This window comes from Homalodisca vitripennis, chromosome 1, assembly GCF_021130785.1.
Source record: "Homalodisca vitripennis isolate AUS2020 chromosome 1, UT_GWSS_2.1, whole genome shotgun sequence".
Taxonomy (NCBI): Eukaryota; Metazoa; Arthropoda; class Insecta; order Hemiptera; family Cicadellidae; genus Homalodisca; species Homalodisca vitripennis.
In genome coordinates this window covers 107762240-107787033 of record NC_060207.1, presented here as the reverse complement: position 1 = coordinate 107787033, position 24794 = coordinate 107762240, and the positions used below count along the sequence as shown (strand labels likewise).

At 31.4% G+C, this 24794-nt stretch overlaps 1 protein-coding gene across 1 annotated transcript; it reads right to left on the bottom strand.

Annotated features, from left to right (window-relative positions):
* Positions 1–7488: 7488 nt before the first annotated feature.
* LOC124374848 (RAB6-interacting golgin) lies at positions 7489–23990 on the bottom strand. Its single transcript, XM_046833021.1, is given in 7 exon segments — positions 7489–7665; positions 10697–10789; positions 13094–13216; positions 13218–13269; positions 15934–16074; positions 23259–23521; positions 23982–23990. Coding segments are annotated over 7 exon segments (858 nt in total).
* Between the last annotated feature and the right edge of the window lie 804 nt (positions 23991–24794).

Genomic DNA, 24794 nt, shown 5'->3' with positions numbered 1-24794 from the left:
TGGAATATAGGAATTAATCCACTGGTTCCAAAACTTGTTTTTTTGTTTATTTGATCTTATAATTGCTGAATATAAGTGATTTTACAAACAAAATTGTTTCTTTTATTTTTATAATAAGAACAAGTGTGTTATTTTTTATTTACCATTGTGTCATCAGAACTAATGGTGTTTTCAGATATGGTCTTGCCTCATACTGATATAACTATTTATACAAATGATTAGTAATGAAATGTAATATAAATTATCATTCCATACGAGAACAAGAATATGTTTGTTAATAAAGCTTACAAGCAAAGAGTTGTATTTGGAGTAAAATGTTTTATTTTCAAAGTTGTGAGCTAAAAAATACAAAATAATCTAATCACCTACTTACATAAATACACTTGAAGGGTTGGTTGGGTAAGAGAGATAAGTCCAATTTCAAAAATTTTTCAGGGGAAAGAAAAAAAACTAAATACACTTTGATTTTTAATCATTTGGTTTAGTCTTGAAACTTATTTCCTCAATTTTACAAAATAAAACATTTTTTTATTGAGATTTAAATAAATAAAACCTTACTTGTAGTTTTTAATTAAAGTAATAATTAATATCGAAAAGTTTGTGAGAAAGAGATCAGTCCATTGGATTAGTCTCATTTATTCCGCAAGTTCTCCTTTATTGCAATACATATTTTTAATCTATAGTGTACTTTAGAGCAAAACCTGTATTTTTCAATACAGTGCAATGCCGCTCTACTCATTTTTTCCCTATTCCATGAACTGCACTGAATGCTTTTAAAAAAAATCATATTTTAGTGTTTGATTATTGGTCTTACCTTTAACTCTGTATTTTAAAGTAGCCTCATAAGTTTTAACTTCTTCTTCTGGTTCTCTATTACATCTCCGAGCTACAGGAAGTACCGATATCATGCCGCAAAGATAAGCGTTGTAGTCATCTTTAGTCTCCGTAAGGTTAAATGTTTTAAGTATAAACCTTTTTACATAATCTGGTAAGGTTTCAAAACATTTATGTCAGCACTTACAACCTTGACTAAGTACATTAAATAGTTGTTTTTAACATCTGAAATCCTGCTGCTCAATGTTTTTGTCCCAAAATTTAATACAGTCACAGTCTCGGTTTTCTCCATCACTATCACAACTTATTCTAAGAAAAAATAGCACAGCACTATCACTGAAACAAACTTTCTCTAAAGTTGTATTTTTGAGATTAAAACAAGCATTACAATCAAATACTGTAACTAAAATAGTAATATGACATCTTAATTTCCACACACTCACAAAACCATTCGATACCTGCACACTCTACTAAGGGACTGAGGAGTACTTGGCTATTTATTTCAGTTAACAAGTGCAGGCGCAGACATATCTGTAACTCATGGGATAACTCACATCAAATCGAAGCACTCAGAGTGATCTCATTGTTCACCCAAATATCGTGTTAGTATGGTCTGATCCCTTTAATTTCACTTTACTTGCAAACTGATCTCCTTTATCCTACCATGAGTAAAATAAATTGGAAGACACTGGTTTAATGTTTTATTTGGTCCAACAAAGTCATATTTGAAAAAAGTGGACTTATCTTTTTTATCCCACAACCCTTCACTTGTACCTTGAATTATCTAATAATGCTGCTGATGATCAGTAATGAAGCATAATTCTAAACTTAAAAAAAGATTAACCATATTGGGACAGAGCACCTGAACCAAAAGAAAAAGTTTCTATTAAAATTCTCCAAACTAACCTACAGAGTATACTTAATAAACTACTTGAATTAGAAATTACTTGTAAAATTCATGAGATTGACATAGTGTGTGTCCGAGTACTGGTTACTGAACGATGAAATTGAACTATATTACACCTAAAAAATACTTGCCTGCAAGTTTTTTCTGTAGGAAGGCTAGGAAGAATAGGGGAGCCAGTATTTATGTAAGACAGGGTCTCATCAATTTAGCTCAGAACTAGATTGTGAGCTTGGTTGTATCAAATTGACAGATCAGAATTTGTCGTTGTTTCTCTCTATAGGTCACCTTTAGGTAATATTTATGCTTTCTTTGAGAGTTTTGAAGTTGCTATTAAGTCAATCTCAAAAAAAGGAGTGTGTGTTACAGTCAGGGGATTATAATACTGAGTAGGCAAAGATTGAAACTCAAAATATTTCTCTAACTTACTCAGATCACTTAATCTAGTCTGCACAATTAGTAACACAACCCACTTAAATTCCTGCATAGACAATATTTTAATTAATAACTTTAATACCGATTTTGAAGTTGAAACCATAGATGATCAATATAAAACGCGTAACATGCGTTCTGAATGGCCTGAGAATTCTATTTTTGTGTGTGTTTTTTACAATGAAAATACTGAAATATAACCATTTCTTTAGATTGTTATAGGAAACATAATTTCTGATTGATTGTATCTAAATCTATATTTTGTTTTTACAAACAAATGTATTTTTCTAAGGATTCAAGACGATAGTTTTTAAATATTTGTAAGTGTTGCAAGTATCATGCCAACCTTCATAGTCATCATACCATCAGTGTTGTACGAATTAACTGTCTAAACTAAAAATGCATATTTGGTTTAAGATTTTGAGATTGTAGATCTCCCATCAGTGAAATCTACCTTTTTTAGATTAAACTGGCATTTATTCCTAACCATATATACTCAAAGTAGATCGTACTCGTAATGCAGATATGTCATACCCTTAGGGTGTCGCTCTTTATGTAGTAAGGATAAAATCTAAATAATAATAGCACTGGAGGGTCTGGTTTCTATTTACATTATAACAATAGTTCATAGGAATATAATTTGCCTTATAGATATAACTATTCCAATAGACAGGATAAAAAAATGTTTATTAATGTATAGCAAAATGTTTTTGGGTAATTTTGATTTTTAGAATCACACATTGAAGCTATCATCGAACTATGTCTTTTTATAATCATAATATTAGAAAACAACATATTTATTGTTCTTAAAGAAATTAGTTATTTTAAAATTAAACACGCATACATTCCTCTTCTGATTGTATCTTTCGCACCTTTACACCTCGTAAATCTTATCCTAATCTTCAACCGTTTTGCTTTGAGCCAAATTTTAAGATGATCCTAAATTCTGTGTCAAATTTATAGCTCGTCAAGTGATAATTTATTTAGTTATTTTATAATTTTTATTCCTCTACATTTATAGATAGATAATTTACTAATAAGATGGTTAAACTATTTATTCTAACCTGACTGATTCTAATTAGGGTAGTTTTTGGTTTTCTTTTTCTTGTATGTTATCAGAGAAAAAGATAATTTTCATTATTCTTTTTCATTATCGAAAAAAATGCAAAATTTTAATGCATGTAGATGTAAAGTGCCCTTGTTGTCAAGTGTTGAAGTTCATTCAATCCACTTTCATTTTTACATCTAATGATGTTTTGGTTAAGTTGTTTGAAACGTATTAGTGTAACATTATATATGTATACCTTCATTCAGAATGTAATTAAGTGAGTATGCTCAGCTTAACACGAGCAAGACTCAGTGAGACTAGCATTGTTGTAAAACTATTTCTTTGCTTATGATAGAGCCAAGAATGGAGACATCAAGTGCAGAGCGAAGGAAAAGAGGAACTAATTGTGGGCTGGAGGGATAATGCTGGGTAAGGGGACTTTTGTTGGTGGGGGAAGGGTGAGTGCGCTCCTGCTCATGCATCCAGGCAGCGTGGCAGGAAGCAGATAGAAAATCCAAACACCGTTTTAGTAACACATTTTTAATACAAAAAAATATAAAATTAATATTTTTTCCGTAACATTTTAAACATAGTAGAAAAATTAACTCATGTTTTTTAAAAATAAAACACATGACAATCCTTCTAATCATATTTCACTTACTGTAAAAATTTGAAATCCTTATCATCAGATGTTTTCCATTGGGCCTGATTATTAAAAGACACAAAATGACTTCATGTCTATAATTTTTTGTGAAGTGAATCCACTTCGACTTCTTCTTTTCTGTCTTCAGGAAGGATATCTTGAAGTATTAAGACTTATATTTTTAAAACTTTTCTCAACCCAAAATTGATTTCACCACCTTAAACACCATTTAACTGGGCTACTCCTGGATTGAATCTGTAACCACTTATATGGCCACAACTTTAACCACTAGGCACAATGTGTACAGATTTTCACTCAGTTAGTATTGAGTGTGACAGCTGTTAATGGCAATATAGCCTACCCTATATTAAACGGCCTCAGATTCTAGATGGTATTGGCTAAATAGTGAATGATACATAATGGCTCGTTTAAAAGCCAGTCACAGTAGGCTCTGCCTCCAATTATTCAGATAAGGTAAATTTAACCATGCAATATTAATTTGCTGTAAATGAAAGCATTGATTATTATAACTGGTAAGTAAAAAAAATGATAGATATAATATACAAAAAAGATACACCATATCATGGAACTTTTTTAAATAATGTGACTCAAAGAAAGTTTCTGGGAAAAGTTCATAAAAACTTTGTACAAGTTTACTTCTTAACAAGAACTTCTTTAAACTGTCCATTAACAAGTAAAAATTAAAGTTTATCAATAAAGCTAGGGTTTGTAAGTAAGCATTTTATCATAGTACATAAATTATATAATTGCATCATTTCTTTTTGCTTAAGCTGCAATCAATAGTAACTGTACATAACTATAAAACGAGCAGTCTGCATAAAAATAGTCCAGTGCTGGCTGTTGTATCTGAATCTCCATTTACAAACCGTGCCCAACATTACAGCCAGTTTTACATGTATGGAATATAACTTATTCACCTCAATAACAAAACATCATCAGCTGTTACCGCAAACATTTATCAAGTTGACAGTATATGACCACACCACTTTAAATGTCATCGGACTATTTTGGTGCGGGCTGCTGTAATAGAAATATTTATATAATAATATAAAATTATATTATACTGATAATTATATAATACATATTATTAAAACAACCTTTGAACATTGAATATTTTATACTGCAATACATTACTAAAACAGTATTTGTATTTACTAGATTTTTTTGATCATTGGTTTTTATCATGCATACTAAAGTAAAAAAAATACTTGTGTCAAAGATTTAGTATGCATAATAAATGTATAGTGGCTGACAAAAAAATACATCATAATATATATCCAAAACTACCCTCTGATGAGCTAACTCAAAATTTAAACAAACCTTTTGGCTGTGAACCCTGTTTTAAGCCTCGCTGCAAAACATGTAATTTAATAATAAGTTCAAAACATTTCTGTAGCAGCACAACGAAAAGGAATTATCCGATAATTGGTAAAATGACTTGTGAATCCAGCAATGTTATTTACCAATTGTCATGTAAAGACTGTCCGAAGGACTACATTGGTCAGACTATAACTCCATTGCACATTAGAATGAACAAAAATCGCAGCGATACAAATCTTGAAATTAAATCAAATCCTATTTCGGCCCACGCAATGGAGCATAACAAAAAATTCGATGAATGCTTTTCTCTAAAAAGTATTAACAAAATTCAGAACCCCCATAAACTTAAAATAAATTATTTAGAAATAGCTCATCAGAGGGTGCTACAAACTAAAACATCCGGATGGTCTAAATTTGAGATACGGATAGCAGTATGTATAAATTACATGTTACAATTTTAATTTATAACTTTATATTCCTTGTAATAAGCAAAATTATTTACTCTTTGTACGTAATTCAAAATTAGTTTTATTAACATATGATGTTTCTTTTGTTTATTATTTTTTGTTGATATATTTGCTTATTTACCTTCTGTATATCTCTTGAAAATGTCTTATGACGAAATATAGAGAATTTTTATGTTCTTTTCTTCTATTCTTTTCTATTCTTATTGAAGATATATATATATATATATATATATATATATATATATATATATATATATATATATATATATATATATATATATATATATATATATTATAATGATTTTTATTAGATTCAAATTTGCTTTAATCTTAAAGGCCCTTTTACACGCTCCAATTTATATGTTCACTCTGATTTGCACAATAAACTCTACAAATTATTGCACAGTGTGGACAGAAGATAGGTACAAAAAATTATATAACAGGTTGAAATGTGTAGACGACCGTTCAAACCTTATTGCTAAACTTAAACTTAAAACCAGTGTTCCCACGTATCAGTGTATGTGTATTTTGCAAGCAATCATTGCTGTCTTGTGAATTTTTAAAAGAATTTATAGAACTGTACTGGAGTTTGTTTTGTCTGTGGCAAATAAAAAGCAAGTAATTCTCGGATCGCAATAAAATGGATCTTGTGGATGCAGAGTTAGTTGAAAAGTATAAAGAAGTGGATTCAAAAGCCAATTGAAACAGTTTGTTGAAAATATTAACTGTTTCTATACTGTTTATAGAAAGGAGTCTGTAAAGTTATCGTCTTTCCTAAATCAAAGACTTCAATAAACAAGAACTTCAAACGGTAACAATATTTATTCAATACTACTTTTTAAACACAACACAACATTACAAAAAATTGCAATTGCAAGAACTGCCAACATACGCTTAGCGTTCAACAATGATCAGCTGTTTATATTACACATTAAAACACTAAGTTTGTGATGTTCGCCTAATAATAACGTAGCTACGTCTAAATGAGGAAGTCAGTGAAATCTGGTTTTAGTATCAAGGAAATATATCAACCAAAGTTGTGGTATTTCCTACTTCTTCAGCAATTTTTCTTGTAAATCTTCAAGTAATTTTTATAATAATTTGGTTCATCACTCATTTTTTTTTATGAACTTCACATGAAAAAACTTGCTTTATCATGTGGGGGGTAAGATATGTTGCCACGCCGAATTTCGTCAGCAGCTGCCGTACAACACTCGCACTGTGGCATGGTATTTTGTTGTGGTGAAGTTTCTAATTCTTCACAATGGCTTGTCACATGTGCGTTACATGATTTCGCAGGTGTGTCAGTATTTGCATGTAAAATGCAACATTTAGGGTTGTTCCAGTAGGCAGGAACTGCTTGTGAACAAAGTCACGTCAGTCAAAATAAACAATCAGCATGGTTTAAATTTTGACATCTGAGCTTTTGTCCGACGCAGGAACCCCGCGTGTACCACTCTGAACTTTGAAGTTTTGTTTCTGGGTCGTACTGGAACACCCACGATTCATCGCCGGTAATAACGTTGTTGAGAAAATCATCAACTTCCGGGACGCAGTCCAAAATTTGTTTGCGTAATTTTAACCCATGATAGGTCTTGTTCCTCGCTCAAGACTTTCAGCACAAGTTTCGTGCGCATTTTTCTCATCACAAAATCGTTTGTTACAATGGTGTGGACGGTTCCGACTGAAAGGCCGGTCTTCGCACTAATAAGGGCAATGGTTAAATGCCTGTCAGAGTCCAAAACTGTTTTCACTTTGGCCATCCAAGCATCGGTTCGAGCGGTCATTGGCACTTGATGCAGTGATCATCTTCAACTAGCTACTGGTCTTTCTTAAAGATTTTGTGCCACTCAAAAACTCTTTTGCGGCTTAAGGCATCATCCCCATAAGCCTGTTTAAAGAGTTCATTGGTCTCGGTCTCGGATTTCCCCAGTTTAAAGCAACATTTCACAGCATAGCATTGCTCGATGGTCCGCTCCATGCTGGCGCGATGACACTATAAACAATCACACATCACAAAAATCCACCTTCTGTCTTAACGCATACCTGCAGTTGACTGAATTAGAGTGCACCTGAGTAGACCCCTCTAACGAGACCCCCTTTCACCATTCTGTTGAAGATACAATAAACCAGTCCCGATACTTATTGAACAGACCCTGTATAGGGTTTCACGTAGCCTTAACGTAAAATCGTGACTTAAAATAACACAGTACAGGATCGTCGGAAATCCAATAGTTGCTATCTCACAAACAATGACAAAAGACAGTTGCCACTTCTAGAGTGACAAATGTTGTTATTCAAGTTTGTTGGAAAAACAAATTAATTTCTCGCTATCAAATAAAAATACTTACAACATACTTTAAAGCCAACATTTTTGTTTTATTTAACATTAACATTAACCTCTTCTTGAACTGTATAGGAAAATCAGTTTTACCTCAAACATAAATAGCCTTAAAGGGAAAACAGGTCCCAGATAAAGTGAAAAAGATTAAACTGTGTCTAACAGTTTAGATTCAATGACACATTAGAATAAACACCAACCAAGTGGTTTGATAACAAATGTTTTAATATTTGAAATTCTGTATTTTAATAAAAACTAATACTGTTCTTTGATAACATTTAACTATAAAATGTGAAAATATTTATAATACAATATAAATAAACCTTTTAACACTTTTTTGTAAACTTTTAACAAGGCTACATCTCTAACGTGAAAATATTAATTTTAATATGGTTTATTTATTGGTATTACTACATAATGTGCTTTTTTTTTAACAAGAACTCGTTAATCTTCATGCCTTTCATAATATGAGTTATTATGAGTTTATTCTTTTTTCTATTTTATATCCAATGTTAATATTTTATAATAGAAAAGCTTATTTATAATGTTTATAATTGAAATTTCACAAAAATATTATCCACTTCTTTATTAACTGTTATTTTTATAGCTTTATTACTGAAGTTAGTTAAATCTTTTACACTTTAATTTTACATATCATACCTATGTCTTATGTATTTTTTGCACACTTTTTTTTAATAACCTTGAAGGAGTACTGCATGATTGAAAACAAACATACAATGAAAGTGATAAAAATACTCAGTTATTTTACTGTTCTAAAATATTTAATGATTTTCCAATTATTCCATAAATAACCGTTAATAATTTATTTGTCTTCAAAGAAATGAAGGTGATCATCAATTTCAAAAGGTACTGCCCAAATTTAAAAATTAGGTTAAATTTTACTTAACAATTGAATCAATTGAGTTTATTTTGACAACAAATTTACAATGTCTTAATCTCTACTAAACTGTAATAAGTAAAGCAGTAAAGCTGGAATCATTTACCAATTGCTTCATCCCTTACCGGTCTTATCCCTTTCGGGACTCATTAAAAACTGCTCATTTCTCTACCTGGTTGTATTTAATTCAGTTGACCCTTTGACGCTGTACCTATAGTGTATAAGTAGAGTAAATGGTTTTTTTTACTTTTAAAAGATATTATGGTCATGATTCAATAATAAATGCCTCATAGAGCATAACGAGCAAAATCAAAGACAAAAATGCAAAACAGGTGTTTTGGGTCTGCCACACTTATGTAAGAAAATCACTGATCCCGTCACCTTCCACCAAGCCAACCACTGTTAAGTTAAGGTGGGTCCTCCCACCGGCTTTACCACAGACCAGTGACTCTTGTAAGTGTATACCAGACCACAAAAATCCAAGGCCAACACCCACGTCCAAGAGTAGCGACTTAAGACTACACAGCCATCCTGACTTGATGTCTTTCATGTGCAGATAGCTCACTTAGGACACCTGCTGTTGCTGTTCAATTCAACTGGATTGCATGGATGGCATTATATGAACGTTACGCCATCCATGCAGTGCCCGTGTTTCGTTCGCTAATGCAGAACGGGTAGTGGCCGTGTTCGTCGGGAAAGGGTTATGACTTTTGGTGTTTGTCAATTTTGAAAAACTATGCAAATTTGACAATTTCATAGCTGTTTAGAAAAAATAACTTTACTTTTATATTATTTCTAAACAACTAAAAAGATATTTCATTTGCTTACAAAAGTCTGTATCATTTTCTACATTGTCATGCTGATTTGAAAGAGATGATTTTTGCTAAGAAGAGGCTGTTCTAATATTTAGCCTTAACACATTCACAATGACGAGTGCCCCATCACATACACGTGATCTTTTTTAAACACTGGGTTTTCGTAAAGTGTCATGCAGGTGTTGTTATGCATTTTCTTATTGGGTTTTTATTGTTGTCTGTCTTGGTGTTTTGTTAAATTTCAAATTTTGTGCACCTGTTGGGTGCATGATTGTTTAATTTGTTAGATACCTCAAACAACATTATAATAGCAAATAAATTTTTAAATAATTTCCTTGCTTTGCTCGGCAACTCTACCACCAGCACTCCCATGTGTATATGGTTCCATGCTCCAGATAGGTACAGTAATTGAAATAGTATAATACTCTACAAACTACTCCAAATTACCTGTAACTCTACCCATGTAAATCTGGCTGTAAATGTCAACTTCTCTTATAAGTGTATTTTGAAAATGTAGCTGAACAATCTCCAACTTGTAATAGTGTTCTTTTCCTAAGACCTGCAACTCTACACATGATCCAGCTTGAGAGGAAGAGTCACTACAGCTAGACAGTGCTGATAGAAAGTGCTGTTACAGACAAGATTGTAAACTGTGTAATCAAATACCCTGTGTTTTGGTGACCCTGCCCTCTATCTTTTCACTGCGAATAAAAGTCTAAGTTAGCTACATTTCTGTACACTAGAGGTCCTCTCAACCTTGTCTACCTTGATTAATATTTTATTTACATATTATTATCTTATAAAATAAAGACATCTTTTTATAATAAAACGTTTATATGATGTAAAAGGCACTGTCTAGTATCTAGGTGAAAACTGTCACTATAACAAATCTGTGTGTTTATAAACAACACTAAATGTACTTTATTGTAGCATTAGACCAAGTTTTAAATTTTTCTACACTTTGTCAGCTAACTTGGGACTCTGATGGAACTGCACCGCTGATGTTGTTTTCTATACAATCACCATCTGTTTTAATTACTGGCTTCCCCATGGATTTTTCAATGACCTGCAACATTTAATGATTTAATTGAAAAACTCAAATTCTTTACTATGATCTTTAATTATCAGGTTAGTATTAAAACTAACCCTAAAGGAAATGTCTTTTTACATTTAACCCTTAAAGCGCTAATTCAAATTACTGTCAAACGCTAAGACATAAAAAAATATTTTTTTAAAAATTTCCCAATGCTAATTTTTGTTTCATATTCTTCGGTATTACCTTTATAAGAAAAAAATAATAAACATGTAATATTACATATTTTTGAGAATTTTATACGCACAAAAACTTTTGAATAAACTGCATTGCAGGATAATGTACATAGGAACAATATTTGACAGATTACATTACATTTATACAGGTTATTTATAATGAGTAAATTGTAACTGAAGTTTCTGTATAATTAGTACATAAAAATAAATAAGTTCAGTATAAGATTTTGAAATGTAATAATATGAAATTCAACACAAACTTATTTATACGATAGCCTACAAGGGAAATGAAACAAATATTGTACTTATAAACCTTATTTATTTAGAATAAATAAACTGGACTTGTATAGTGAAACTGGTACAAAATACAAAACAAATAATTGAAAAAAAATATTACACATAATATACCAAAAATGCGCTCAAACTACGTTGTTCGTAGTAAAATGATAAAAGTTGGAAAATCAGTTCACGTAAAAACAAACTAAACACTATTAGAATAACAACGGACTGATTCAAAACACTTTGTTTAACAATATAACCAACATACGACCAACACACACATAGTTAAACAGCTGAATGAAACGAACGCGTCTGTAGGCGTATGCCGCGTCAAAGGCCATACAAAATATGGCGGCGATTGCTTTCAACCCGAGTAGATACCGTTACAACGTCCACCAACGGTGACAAAGCGTTTTGTCTAGTCCCGACAGTCGAAAGGAACATCGACCTGCTCTCTTACGGAAGTTTTAACAACTAATTCTTCGCCATTTCAAAAGTAAAGCTTTTGCATTTGTAGATGTTATCCGTGTTTAAAGCATCGGCAGTTCCGCGTCTATAGGCGTTAGCCGCGTTGGAAGGGTTAATAATGATGTAAATTATATTGTTTTCAATTAATGACTTACAATCCAAATAGTAGCTCAAGATGTATAAATTATTTGAAAATATTTCTCTAATGTGACAATTAGAAGCCGAGAGTTGAAATGCAAAAATGTAGAAATGTATGAAGCAGCTAACGTGCGACAAAAATGTTCAACTACTCTCAAATGTAATTTTGCTTAACTGTATTTCCAGCTCTAAAACATTTCAATTTTATCCTTTAAGCTATAATAAAATGGTTACAGGCACAAATTTATGAAATGTTTTAATTGCAAGAAAAATATTAATAATCAAATATAATTAATAAAAGAAACATTATTCACATATCCTGAATCATTTGTTTACATGTACCCCAGCGGGGTAAAAGGGGTTTCAGCATTGCGTGGCAGTTGAATACTAATGGCGTGTCATAAATAGCATGTAACAAGACACACAACTGATACAATAGTCTGATAATATTTGACGTGTTGTTGCCTTATTGCTGCTGACCATTAGCTGTTCTCACTATAATGCGGTAATTTTTACACTGTATGTAAGATTTACAAATGTTTAGTTGTATTTAGAAAAAGTTAATCATTTTTGTTGTCTGTAAAACACATGAATGAAATCAAATGTAATGTATATTTGTTTACTGTATCAGATAATAAGAACAGCCGTTGAGATGGATCAGTAATTTTTCATACATACACAACTGCTGGGAACAGAGTTGTAAAGATATGCAGAGAAGGGAGATTCACCAATCACCATTGGCATATATTTGTGTGTGCCACTTCTAATACAGTCTAACTTGTAAGTTTTTAAAACTCTTACTTTGGAATTTTGGATAATAATTGTCATTCCTACACAATAAGAGTAAGTCTGCATATTTTGAAATCTTAGATAAATTTTTGTATCAGACCCTTTAGCAACAGAGTATCAAATTTCCAATGTAGGGCTATATTATTTACAGTTAAGAAAACAACAAATAAGAAGTGCTAATATTACCCATTGGACAGAACTGTTTGTTTTTTAACTTAAATATACTACTTTAATCTGTTAGAGAAAAAACAAGGCACATTAAGAATATTAGGCTCCATTATGAAAAGGCGAGCTAGTTACTATGCAGCGACCTAATTTACAGTTTAAGGTCATATGATCTCTTCTTCCCATTTAACATCCACCTTCTACATATAATAATTTATTGTAATTTTATGAAAAATCATCTATTCAAGCAATGGATACTCACCACAGAGCCCAACTGCAGTTTATCCATGAGATCCGATAGTTTCTTAGCCTTGCGCAGCTCATTCTGCTCGATAATTGTACAGAGATGTCCTGTGAGCAGCTCCTTCCGCTCCTTTTTCGTGAAACAGAGCCAGCTTCGCATCTAAGTATTCTTTCTCAGCACGATCAAACCTTTTCCTGCCGAAATCAGTAAGCGTAAATTGGTGAATAGAACACAACAATGATGTCAAACAACAATGAGCTTAATAACTCGTACATTTTCTAGCTGTTTCAGTAATTATTTCTAGTACTTGTGCAAGTGTACTAAAGCGGATACTCAATTTAAATGAAATGTCTGAAACGTTTTATGCAATGACTTGTGTATACAGAAACACAAAATACAGATGTTTATATGTAATTGTGGAAATTGTTACCATAATAAAGATTCATTATTATTATTATGTTAACAATTCTTTTTAAAATTTTAGAGTTTCAATAACTTAACCATTCACAATAGTTTTTTCTGGTAGTTTTCACATTTATTAGTTTATTTATTTTATTTAGATTTTTAGTATAAAAAAGTAAAAGCTAAAACATCAATTACTTAGTAATACCAGCATAATTTATTTTACATAGTTCAGAGAATAGAATGTAACATAGACTAATAAAATAATAATGCCATAAGTCTTTGTGTAATAATATTAAGAAGTTATCAATAAAAAAATATACACTTTTACTATTTAAAATGAACTTGTAATTTATACTAAAGATAATCCATGATCACCATGTGTATTAAAACGGTTAGGTTGCTCAACTACAAATCCTACGATCATCAGTTCCGATATGTAGAATCTCTGCAGCAATATTGCTGAAAAGTTCTGTACATGCAAAGCAGACCAACACTGCGACAAACAAAGGATTGTATCTGTGTACTTAAAAACTATACCCGTGCAGAGGATTTATCCACTCATTGGAATAATAGCTCCACTGTGGATACACAGAGAAGTGGCAGCTGCAGTTGAAAGACTAAAGCAAGTGTTAGACCACCTTCACTCTTGCCAAACCATTGACCCCACAGAAACATCTGAAAGGTTAACTCCACCATTGGAGGCAGCACCACAGCCCCAGAAAAGAGATACCTGCAGGTGACCATCTCCCTTATCCTACATGCTACGCTATGCTCTCATTTATGATTTTCTTCCGGCTCCTTTTGAACCGCCTCCTGACATTAAAAATTATGTTTACATAAAAAAGTAAATATTTATGTGGTACTGATGTGAAAAGTTTGAATGTTTTATCTGTAACGGTTCAAAAAATATAGAGCTGCCCCTGTACCTCAGGGGTTTGTTCTGCAAATAAATGCTTGGAACTGTTAGAAATGAATGCTTACATTGGTGCCAATATAGCCCTTGAGTACTGCAGCAACAACTACCTTGTTTTCAATGAACAGAAAACCAAACAGATGTCATTTGGTAGGATGAAAGAAGATGTATCTGACATTCCTGGACTACAGTATGTGACAGAATTTAAGTATCTGGGAGTTGTTATTGATGAAGATCTTTCTTGGCAAAGTCACATTAATATATTTTGCAACAAGTTAAATATTGCTTTGTTTGCAACAAGTTAAGTAGTGCTTTGTTTGCAACAAGTTAAGTAGTGCTTTGTTTGCAATTAGAAAAACCAAAGCTATCAGTACTGTAGAAGCAACTAGAACAGCATATTATGCCCTTTTTGAAAGCTATATTATGTATGGAATTTCTGTTTGGGGTGCCTCAGCAAATAAGAATTTAGAATGTGTTCTGATACTACAGAAGAAAGCAGTATCAAGAATAATGGCCAAATTAAATGGGTGGAAAAGCTGCATAGAGGGTTTTCAAGACTAATGACTAATAACATATGACTAATGGAGACTAATGACAGTTATAGATTTATATTTACTAGAAGCTACAGTCTTAGCCACCTCCAATAACCTTCAGCGAAATGGTGATCAACATACCTACAACACAAGATATGCAGAGAACTTCAGCCTCCCAACTCACACAAAGAAGCTGTTTAAGAAGAAACCTTCTTATGCAGGTGCCAAGTTTTTCAATTGACTGCAAGAAGACATCAAGAGTAACGACCCGGAGGTGCTGAAACATAGACTGCTGAACTGACCTCCTGGACAGACCATTCTACACCATCAATAAGTTTCTCTACTGGAAAATACTGGGTTGAATAATTTAATTTAATTTTTGTATTTATGACTGTATCTTTTATTAACTGTTATGATGCCATTTCAAATCTTGACAATTTCGAAATAAAGATTCTCCCTCTCTTTCTCTCTCTAAAAACTGAATTGGTTGTCGTCAGTTGTCATTATTTTTATAGACATAATTTTATCACACTCATGTTGGCAATTTATTGATTACACTAAGGTTTTATTACTAAACCTCGATACAATACTAATAGTCCACTTAACAATAATATCATTCACTTTTTATTATGTTTGAAATTATTCACACAATAGTTCTTAAACATGTAGTTTTTTAAACTTTCACAGGCTTCAGCTCATTAATAAATAAATTATAAAAAGAAAATAAACGGTGTTCCAAATGACATTTTAAAGTTGCAGCTATGTTGGAATATTATAAAATAGTAGCAAATTTTGAATTTCTAAATTTATATTTCTTGTTACTAAAAAGCTGGTGAAGTTTCCCATCCAAATTTTACTGTAAATTTAGTTGTTTTGGAGATACCAATGGTAACACAGATAAAATGTATACCCTGTATACCATTACATAACTTGTTAATATCTAACAAAAGGCAATATCTAATTACTAATATTTAAATATTTTATAACTTTAATTAAATCAAACTCACTGTGCTTCCAAAAACTCAAGACTGGCCACTTCGATTTGGTTCCGCAGGACAGACACATCATTACTCAACTGTAAGTCAAGTTTCTTCAACTCATCTTCTATTTGACTAAGACGACGTGCCTCCTCGTGTGTCTTCTTCGTTCTAAACAGTTTTGAATACAAATTACAAACCCTATTTAATATCTGAAGCTAGTATGCACTGTAACCCTAGTCAGGATTGTTTTATCTTACATTTAACTTATTTTTTATCTGTTTTCAGAATTAAATTCAATACAAAATAAGTTATACGAATTTGTTTAATACCTTAGGAGTTTTTGATACAAAACACAACTTTGCCATATCTTTATATTTATGAAATTTTTATAGCAGTATACAGAGATCCCTATCATTTGACAATTTTAAGCAAAACATGTACAACGATAGACATAAAACCATTTTTAATTATTTATTACATAATTTAACTTTTTATGAATAACGTCTACTATATATGGGATTACGTTTATATATCAAACTGTCAGTAAATTTTAAACCGCTAAATTACATACAATTCTATGCAAAACATTAAGATTTTTTAAATGAAAAATGTTACTAAAGTGTAAGAGAATATTTAAATGATAATTATAATAAAAATAACTAAACTAGTTATTCTAGTTTTGTCTAATGTTAGTTTTAATTGCAGTATTTGTATTTTATAATTTAACAATACACTAGCTTGTTTTAAACTGTTTGTAAATTTGTCAAAAGTTTTGCAATTAAGATCTTTTATCTTTAACTTTAATTTTTTTATAAAAAAACTCTTAAAACTATGATTTCTCCTACTTATAGTAAAGTCTAATAAAAAGAGTATTATATTTTGCATATACTACTGATCATATAAACAAATGCCATAAGTTATTACATTAAAATTATAGACAATCAAATATAGAGTACCTAAAAAGTAAATATTTCATTGTGATTTAGTTATAATTTTATTCTTATATAAAAACCCCTCGTTCTATATACAATAACATGAATATTCCACAAAATGAAAAATCAATCAGATACATGACTTACAAAGTAACAAATTAAATTGTGAAAAATGATAAGAATTTGGTAACCAGTAAAGTATTATTAAAGAAAATAAAAAAAGAATTTGATATTAAAAGCATACTACTCAGTTAATGAATTTACTGATGATCCAGATTTATTAGAACTTTTATGACTAATATTGGTTTTAATTACTCATTACAAGTTTTTATCTGGTTTGGAGTCTGTGTCAATTCCAGATTTTCAATGTTTTAAGCTTAAGAACTATATAAAAGTCTTTCATAGAACTTTATACAATAACTTAATTAAGACAACTACTGTGATATTTAGCCTTAGAAAAACTTTTAACAGGAAACAAGATGTATTTCCAAACTTTTTAAGTTTGACTTTTGATCCTAATTAAAGTTGGTGTCTACAAATTACAGGGGTAAAATGTAAACTTAGTACAAGTGTGTTTGCAATTACACTACTACATTACACTACATTACAAATTGCTTACACTACATTAATGTTGTAGACTTGAGGAGAAAGCTCTTATACAATCTTATTTCGGGCTTTTCCACTGTCATTCAACTTATGGGTTGATTGCTTGAGGCTCTTCTCATGCAAATGAAATATTCATAATAAAAAGCTGCCAGAATATTGGCAGGAATAAATAAATATCATAGCTGCAGAGAACTTTTAAATGTTGACATTGTTCTCTTTATGTATATACAGGGTGTATATTATGTCTGGAAACACCCAAATATTTCCTTTAATAATTTAAATATAAATTTGAAACCTCTTACAATCGTGATAGAGATTGGGCATCTACTTTTTGGAACAATGTTTTGTTATGTCACACCAACGGGGGACGTCCTGCCGAGGGTATCGTGAATATTCTTAATGGAAGCCTATACCTTGTGATACATAATTTTAAAGGTAATAGCTTACTGAATTGAATGCCACAAACCGCATCTCAAAGGAATTATTCTATCAGAAAATAGAGCATTTTTAGTATTGAAAATTTACTGATGTTCAACAATGTAAATTTTAAACATGGTTCTTGCCACAAAATGTGTTACACTAATTTTTTAGCATTTTTAAATGTTCAATTAAAATAAAAATAAACAATTTATTTTTAAGCTGGTTTCATTAGTACAAATTTACCATTTTTTTTTATTACAATGAATAAAACTTATGAGTCACTTTCTCTGATTACTTATGAATCTGTACTTGGTGTTTTTCCAGTCAGCAGGAAGGTTTAAAAGAGACAAAGGTCACTAGCCTATGAGAAACATTATTGTGTTATTAATCATCTGGTCTACAGGTTTCAGTTTGTTGAGCATGGAGCTTTCACTAGACAGGTCTAAGCTTGGGAATTACAAATGGACAAAGGTCATATCATTCCTGTCGAGTTAATCAGTGTCTCTGAAGCATTGCTGTCAACAAGTTATCTTAATTACAGTAGTTCAGTTTTTATTTGGCATTTTAATGGAATTGTCTGAAAGAGAACGAATTACTCTGTTGATGATGCGAGGATATGGCGATCGTCAAAGATCTTATCGGGAAGTTTGTAATTTGTTTTAATGACACTTTCCAGAAAGGAATCCCATAAGTGTTTCAACAATATCAAAAACTATTGAGCGTTTTGAAATGACAGGGAGTGTACGTAATCGGCCAAAGTCGGGTAGGATACAATCTGCAACAGATGAAGAACATGCACTAGATGTTTTGCAAACATTTATTGAAGACCCACATACATCGCTCAGAAAAGCTGCACAGCAACATGATATGCACCCCATGTCTGTGAGTAAGATTTTGAAAATTAATAAATACAAACCATTTAAAGTTCATTTAGTCCAACAGTTAAGTGAGGATGTTTACGACAGAAGAGTTGAGTTTTTGTGAACTTGTGATGCGCAAATGTGATGACAATAGAGATTTTCTGACCAACATACTATTTTCTGATGAGGCAACTTTTTTCCTAAATGGCAATGTTAACAGGCACAATTGCCGTTACTGGGCTAGTGAAAACCCACATTGGATTACTGAGTCCCATTCACAGCAACCACAAAAACTGAACGTATGGTGTGGAATTTTAGGTAACAAAATTGTTGGACCCTTTTTCATCAATGGAAATTTAAATGCCGAACTTTACTACAATATGCTCCAAAATGAAATAATCCCAGCTATTCAAATTGCATCAGGAGAATACTTTGATATAATGTATGGTTTCAGCAGGATGGTGCTCCACCCCATTATGGGAGACAGGTAAGAGAGTATTTGGATTTAAGGTTTCCTCATAAATGGATTGGCCGAAGAGGAGAAATCGAATGGCCTCCAAGATCTCCGGATTTGTCACCAATCGATTATTTCCTATGGGGTCATTTAAAATCCAATGTTTATAGAAGAAAGCCTCATAAATTTGGAAGACCTAAGAAACAGGATTATAGAGGAGATTGCTTTTGATAACTGAAGAAATGTTAGGCAACTCTGTCGAATCATTTTACACAAGATTGGCTCATTGTCAAACCGTAGAAGGAACACAGTTCGAAACAATTGCTTTGACACCAAATGCAGGTAAAACGTTTGTTGTAAGACTTTTTCTAACAGCATACATTATTTTTTATTTGTAATAAGAAATCAATAACATAAGTATTTCCATAATTGTACTGTAATAAAAACTGGCAAATTTGTGCTAATAGAACCAGCTTAAAATGAAATTTTTGTTTTATTTAATTGAACATTTAAAAAAAATGCTAAAAAATTAGTGTAAACACATTTTGTGGGCAAGAACCATGTTAAAATTACATTGTTGAACATCAGTAAATTTTCAATACTAAAAATGCTCTATTTTTCTGATAGAATAATTCCTTTGAGATGCGGTTTTTGTGGCATTCAATTCAGTAAGCTATTACCTTTAAAATTAATGTATCACAAGGTATAGGCTTCCATTAAGAATATTCACGATACCCTCGGCAGGGACGTCCCCCGTTGGTGTGACATAACAAAACATTGTTCCAAAAAGTAGATGCCCAATCTCTATCACGATTGTAAGAGGTTTCAAATTTATATTTAAATTATTAAAGGATATATTTGGGTGTTTCCAGACATAATATACACCCTGTATATATATATATTATATTGTACTAATTATATATATAAAAGGATGCTAAGTTATAAGGAATTTAAAGCTAAATTTAATTATTTTTCCTTGTAAAAATCATTCTATTTGGTGGAAGAGTACATATCAATAGTGTGGACAAAGCAAAATTTTTAGAATATTGTTATAACGTTGTATTGACCTGCCAATGTATTTTGTGTTGAATATTTTGTGGCAGAATAAAATTGTTATTCTTATTCTTAAACAGCCTATAGATTTGTATAGTGTAAAATGGTACTACAATACTTAAAGAAATAATTATTTATTAAGAAATAAAAGTCTATTGTGTACATAACATCTATGGATAAGCACAAACCACACATAAAAATTACCTAAATATGAAGCTATTTTTATCAATTTTAAAATAAATGTAGCAAAAAACTATAAATGTGAATGCCTCAGCAATCTAGTATACAATTGTTTCATAACTAAAATAGTTCTATACGACTATGTGCGATGACTGAATGGGACAATCAATCTAAGCCAGTGTATTAAAATGTAGCTAGTCCTACTCTAGAACACAATTTTTAATATTAAAAGTTTACAGACCTTACTGGAAGTAAAAACGATAACCTATCAAGTCTCAAAAATAATGTGAAGAGAATTGTTTAACATTTAAATATATCAAAATAAAACTGAGTTTACACAAACCTTCGATGATAAGTAACAATTCGTATCATTGATGTAGTTTTACAACCCGGACTCCCACACTGTATAATCTACAGAGACTGCTCTTATCAGCAGGATAAAATACTACTGTAGGCTGACCTCCTGACACCTTATCTTATAAACACTTCCTTTTAAAGATTTACGAGCATTTGAGAAACTTTGCAAATTGAATGAGACTGGCTGTCTTTAAATAATTGTGACGTCACTAAAATTTAAATACACAAGGTAATAAAGCAAGACAATTTGCTATGTTGTAAAAATATAAGTCATAAATCATCTTTATTACACACATGAACAGGTGCATTGTTAATATATCTAAGAAACTAGCCGAAGAATAAAGTAAAATTCAGGATGATAAATAAATAGATAGACATTATACGGACATGTATACATACACTGAATTAAAATAATGCCATAATATTAAAAAGGTTACAAAATTTATAATTTAATAATTGTTTCCTTGCTGGGTAAAGGATTAAAATTCTAAATCTAAGAATGAAAATGTTTAAAGATATAAAAGTAATAAATTATGCATAAAACGCTCTTGATTTTTCAACAAAGTTTTAACTGGCCTTCAAAATTTGCCGCCCCTAAATATTTACTGCCCTGGGCCCGAGCCCATGCCTAAATCCGGCCCTGCCCACACAATGTTAGTAAGGGAACGTGTCAAGTTTGTGACTTGGCCAAGTTCATGAATGACTGAATGGCAATGCTTTAACATACACAAATATTAACTGTTTATGCTTGAAGTTAATTCATATATTTTACTTTTCGTTATTAGAATAAACTATTATAATTAACTAAATTCTTGTAATTGCTTATGGTTTGGTGTACCAAGAAGTTAATTATTTCTTATTTATTATTGTATTAAAGTAATAACATTTTTATCATGAAGAACTTTTAAATACTTACAGCATATTTTGGTGTACCAAACTATTTTTGGCACACCAAGGCAATTTAATTAGAATGCATTTGCTTTAATATAATAAAAAAGTGCAATATATTTCTCTTCAGTGTACATAAAACTTGGATGGTGTCCTAAACAGTTAATAATTATTAGTTAACTGTTTATGTTAATATTGTATTACTTTATTATAACATGAAATAAATAATTTGGAGCACTAAATTATAGACAATTAGAATTTGTTTATATAAAATAGTTTGTCGCTTACTTAAATATAATTAATTTCCGTGTAATGAAATATTTGATGTATCAAAATATAAATAACTTTAAATAGTTTATGAAAAAATGTCATTATTTTATTTTATCATCAGGAATTGTTGAATAATAAATAGTCTTTTTTTATGGTGAAGCCTTTTTAACGTTATATTTCCAATAGTTTTAATATAATGTTGAATATTATATAAACAGTACAATTTTGGTTTATAAATAAGTATTTGGTACACCTACGAATTATTCTACACAACGTTGCATTTTGCTAAGTTTTTGTTTTGTACAGCCATCTATATTTTTCATTTCGAAATATAACTCTATATGCTTCTTCATTTACAGCATTGCCATTCAGTAATTCGCGAACTTGGCCAATTCACAAACTTGACACGTTCTCGTTAGTAATAAGAATGATAGACACTCAAAGTATGAAAATACATCTGAAGTGTGCATATCCCCGCTTGTTATTTCCTTTCACAGTTCTGTGACCGAATTGTAAATTACACTTATGAACAAAAGAGAGACAAATATTGTATTTTTACATTTACGTACAATATATTATCTCATCAGATTTATAAAGTAAATAACAAAACAAAAAACAAGAAAAACAAACATTTTTTTAAATATTCTATTTTGGGGTCCCTGTGACATATGGGATACATAAAATCTGCCCCTACACACAGACTGACAGAAGAGGAATTTTGTGAGAGCCCTTGGTGATACAAAAATATACAACATATCAAATTTATGGCTTAATAATTCATTATCGAGATATCACCCTGAGTTATAGACTTTGCTAATATTCAGCCAAGTCCCATGGAGTCATATGAACCATTATCGAACTCAATGTTCTCTATATAAAAATAAAACTTCATGCAAAATTTCAGATTGTTCTTGAGATATTGTACAGACAGACAAATAGAAAAGAAATTTGGCACTCTCCCTAAGTCATAGGCTTTGCTAATGCTCAGCCAACAAGGAATGAAATCAGTACTGAATTTAACATTGTAAGAGATTATATGTAGTACATTCTATGAAACCTTTTACAAAACTATTTACTTAAGGAAATAAATAACTGTAAACAAATTTTAAATAAAAATGAAGAAATATCTTACATACAAAGCAGTTTAATAAACAAATTAAACTGCCAAGTGAGACTAGTAAATAATACAGCAAACAAATGAAATATTGAACATTTAATTATCATTTAATGATCAAATTATTCTTATTTTATCCAAAATTATAGATATATACTAAACAAAAATGGATTATAATCACATAGTTAATATATTTAGTTATTATAAAATAAACAAACCTGTCTTCTAAGGCTTTCTTCAAAAGTTCTTTCCTTTGACGATTTTGCTCTTTTATCGTTTTCTGCCTCTTTTCAAAGTCTTCTAGTAAAACTTCGTTCACTGCAGTAAATGTTGCATTTGTGGCAGTGCTGATAACTTTAATCTGCTCACAATTATCTGTTGTGTTATAAACATTTGAAAGTTCTAATGGCACTACTGCAGATGAATCTGCATTGAGTGATTTTTCTACAGTTGAATCTTCCAATTCTTCCTCTTCAGGGATCTTCAAAATATCAAGTATTTATGTTAACATTTTACAGAATGTTATACAACTAATAGTAATGAACTTATTAATGTTTTGTGTAATAACTACATTATATTCTCTGTACAAGATCTATACAAATTTTTTAAGTTGGGACTAGAATAAATTAATGATTGATTACAATTGTGAGGTTCAATCGAACTAGTTCTAGTCTAATGGCGCAACCAATTACAATTCAATTCCATTACATGAAAGAGGTTTATAAATAATTTTCTGTGGGGGGGGGGGGTGGGGGGGGGGGGGGGTGGGGGGGGGGGGGGGTGGGGGGGGGGGGGGGTGGGGGGGGGGGGGGGTGGGGGGGGGGGGGGGTGGGGGGAATCTCCGAAGTTGACGAATAAAATTTCCAGCCAGTTGCAACATTCCTTTGCGTTAAAAACTCTTATTACAGAACGAATCTCACAATTTGGCAAGATTCACTTGCCTTAAACATTTTAAAAACATTCAGAGGGAAAATTGAAAACGCAACGTTAGAAGAACTAAAATGGCGTGAGTCGAGTAGCCCAGTGAAACAAAGGACGACTAGTGCGCATTGCGCGGAACACACGATTGCAGGCGCTATGGGTGGGCATGATAGAAATGGAAAACAGGTACTAATACTTATTCTGAACATGGCCTTGTATATTTGTTTTGTATGCGCCCTGAACATTAGTAGATTTGAACAGGAATTGGAAGAGATTCTTTGGTGTAGGAGAAAGTTCTGTAGAATTGTTTTTATTTTAGCCCTCTTTGAGAAAGTAATTATTGAGAGATTTTGTAGGACCAATGGTTTCATAATGTAATAATGAGTTTATTATAAAAATGTCTCAGCTAATCGAAATTTTGGGCTATTTCATGGCTTTGTTTGAAAGACTGGAATAAGAGTTTTGTATTTGAACTTTTGAAGCTTCTTGTCTGGTTGAAGAACTCCCTGTTATTAATTCTTTTTGTCCACAATTCGTCAGGCTACAACAACGCATCACTCATAACGTGTTGTGTTTGGATTTTTTTTTCCATTTCAAAAAAACACACTGCAACATATCTCCAATGGATTATCTTCTGCAATTATTCCCATGCAGCTGAAGGAAACAGTAATAAACACTCCTGAATTCACATTTGGTAAAGAGAATCAATAGAGGCAATTACATGTTTGATATATTGGGACCACACGTGGCCTCAGGAACAAATGTCTGGTTAACTTTGAACTCAGCAGTGAGTAAATACTTTTGTAGTGGGGAAGATGGTGATGTGCACACTG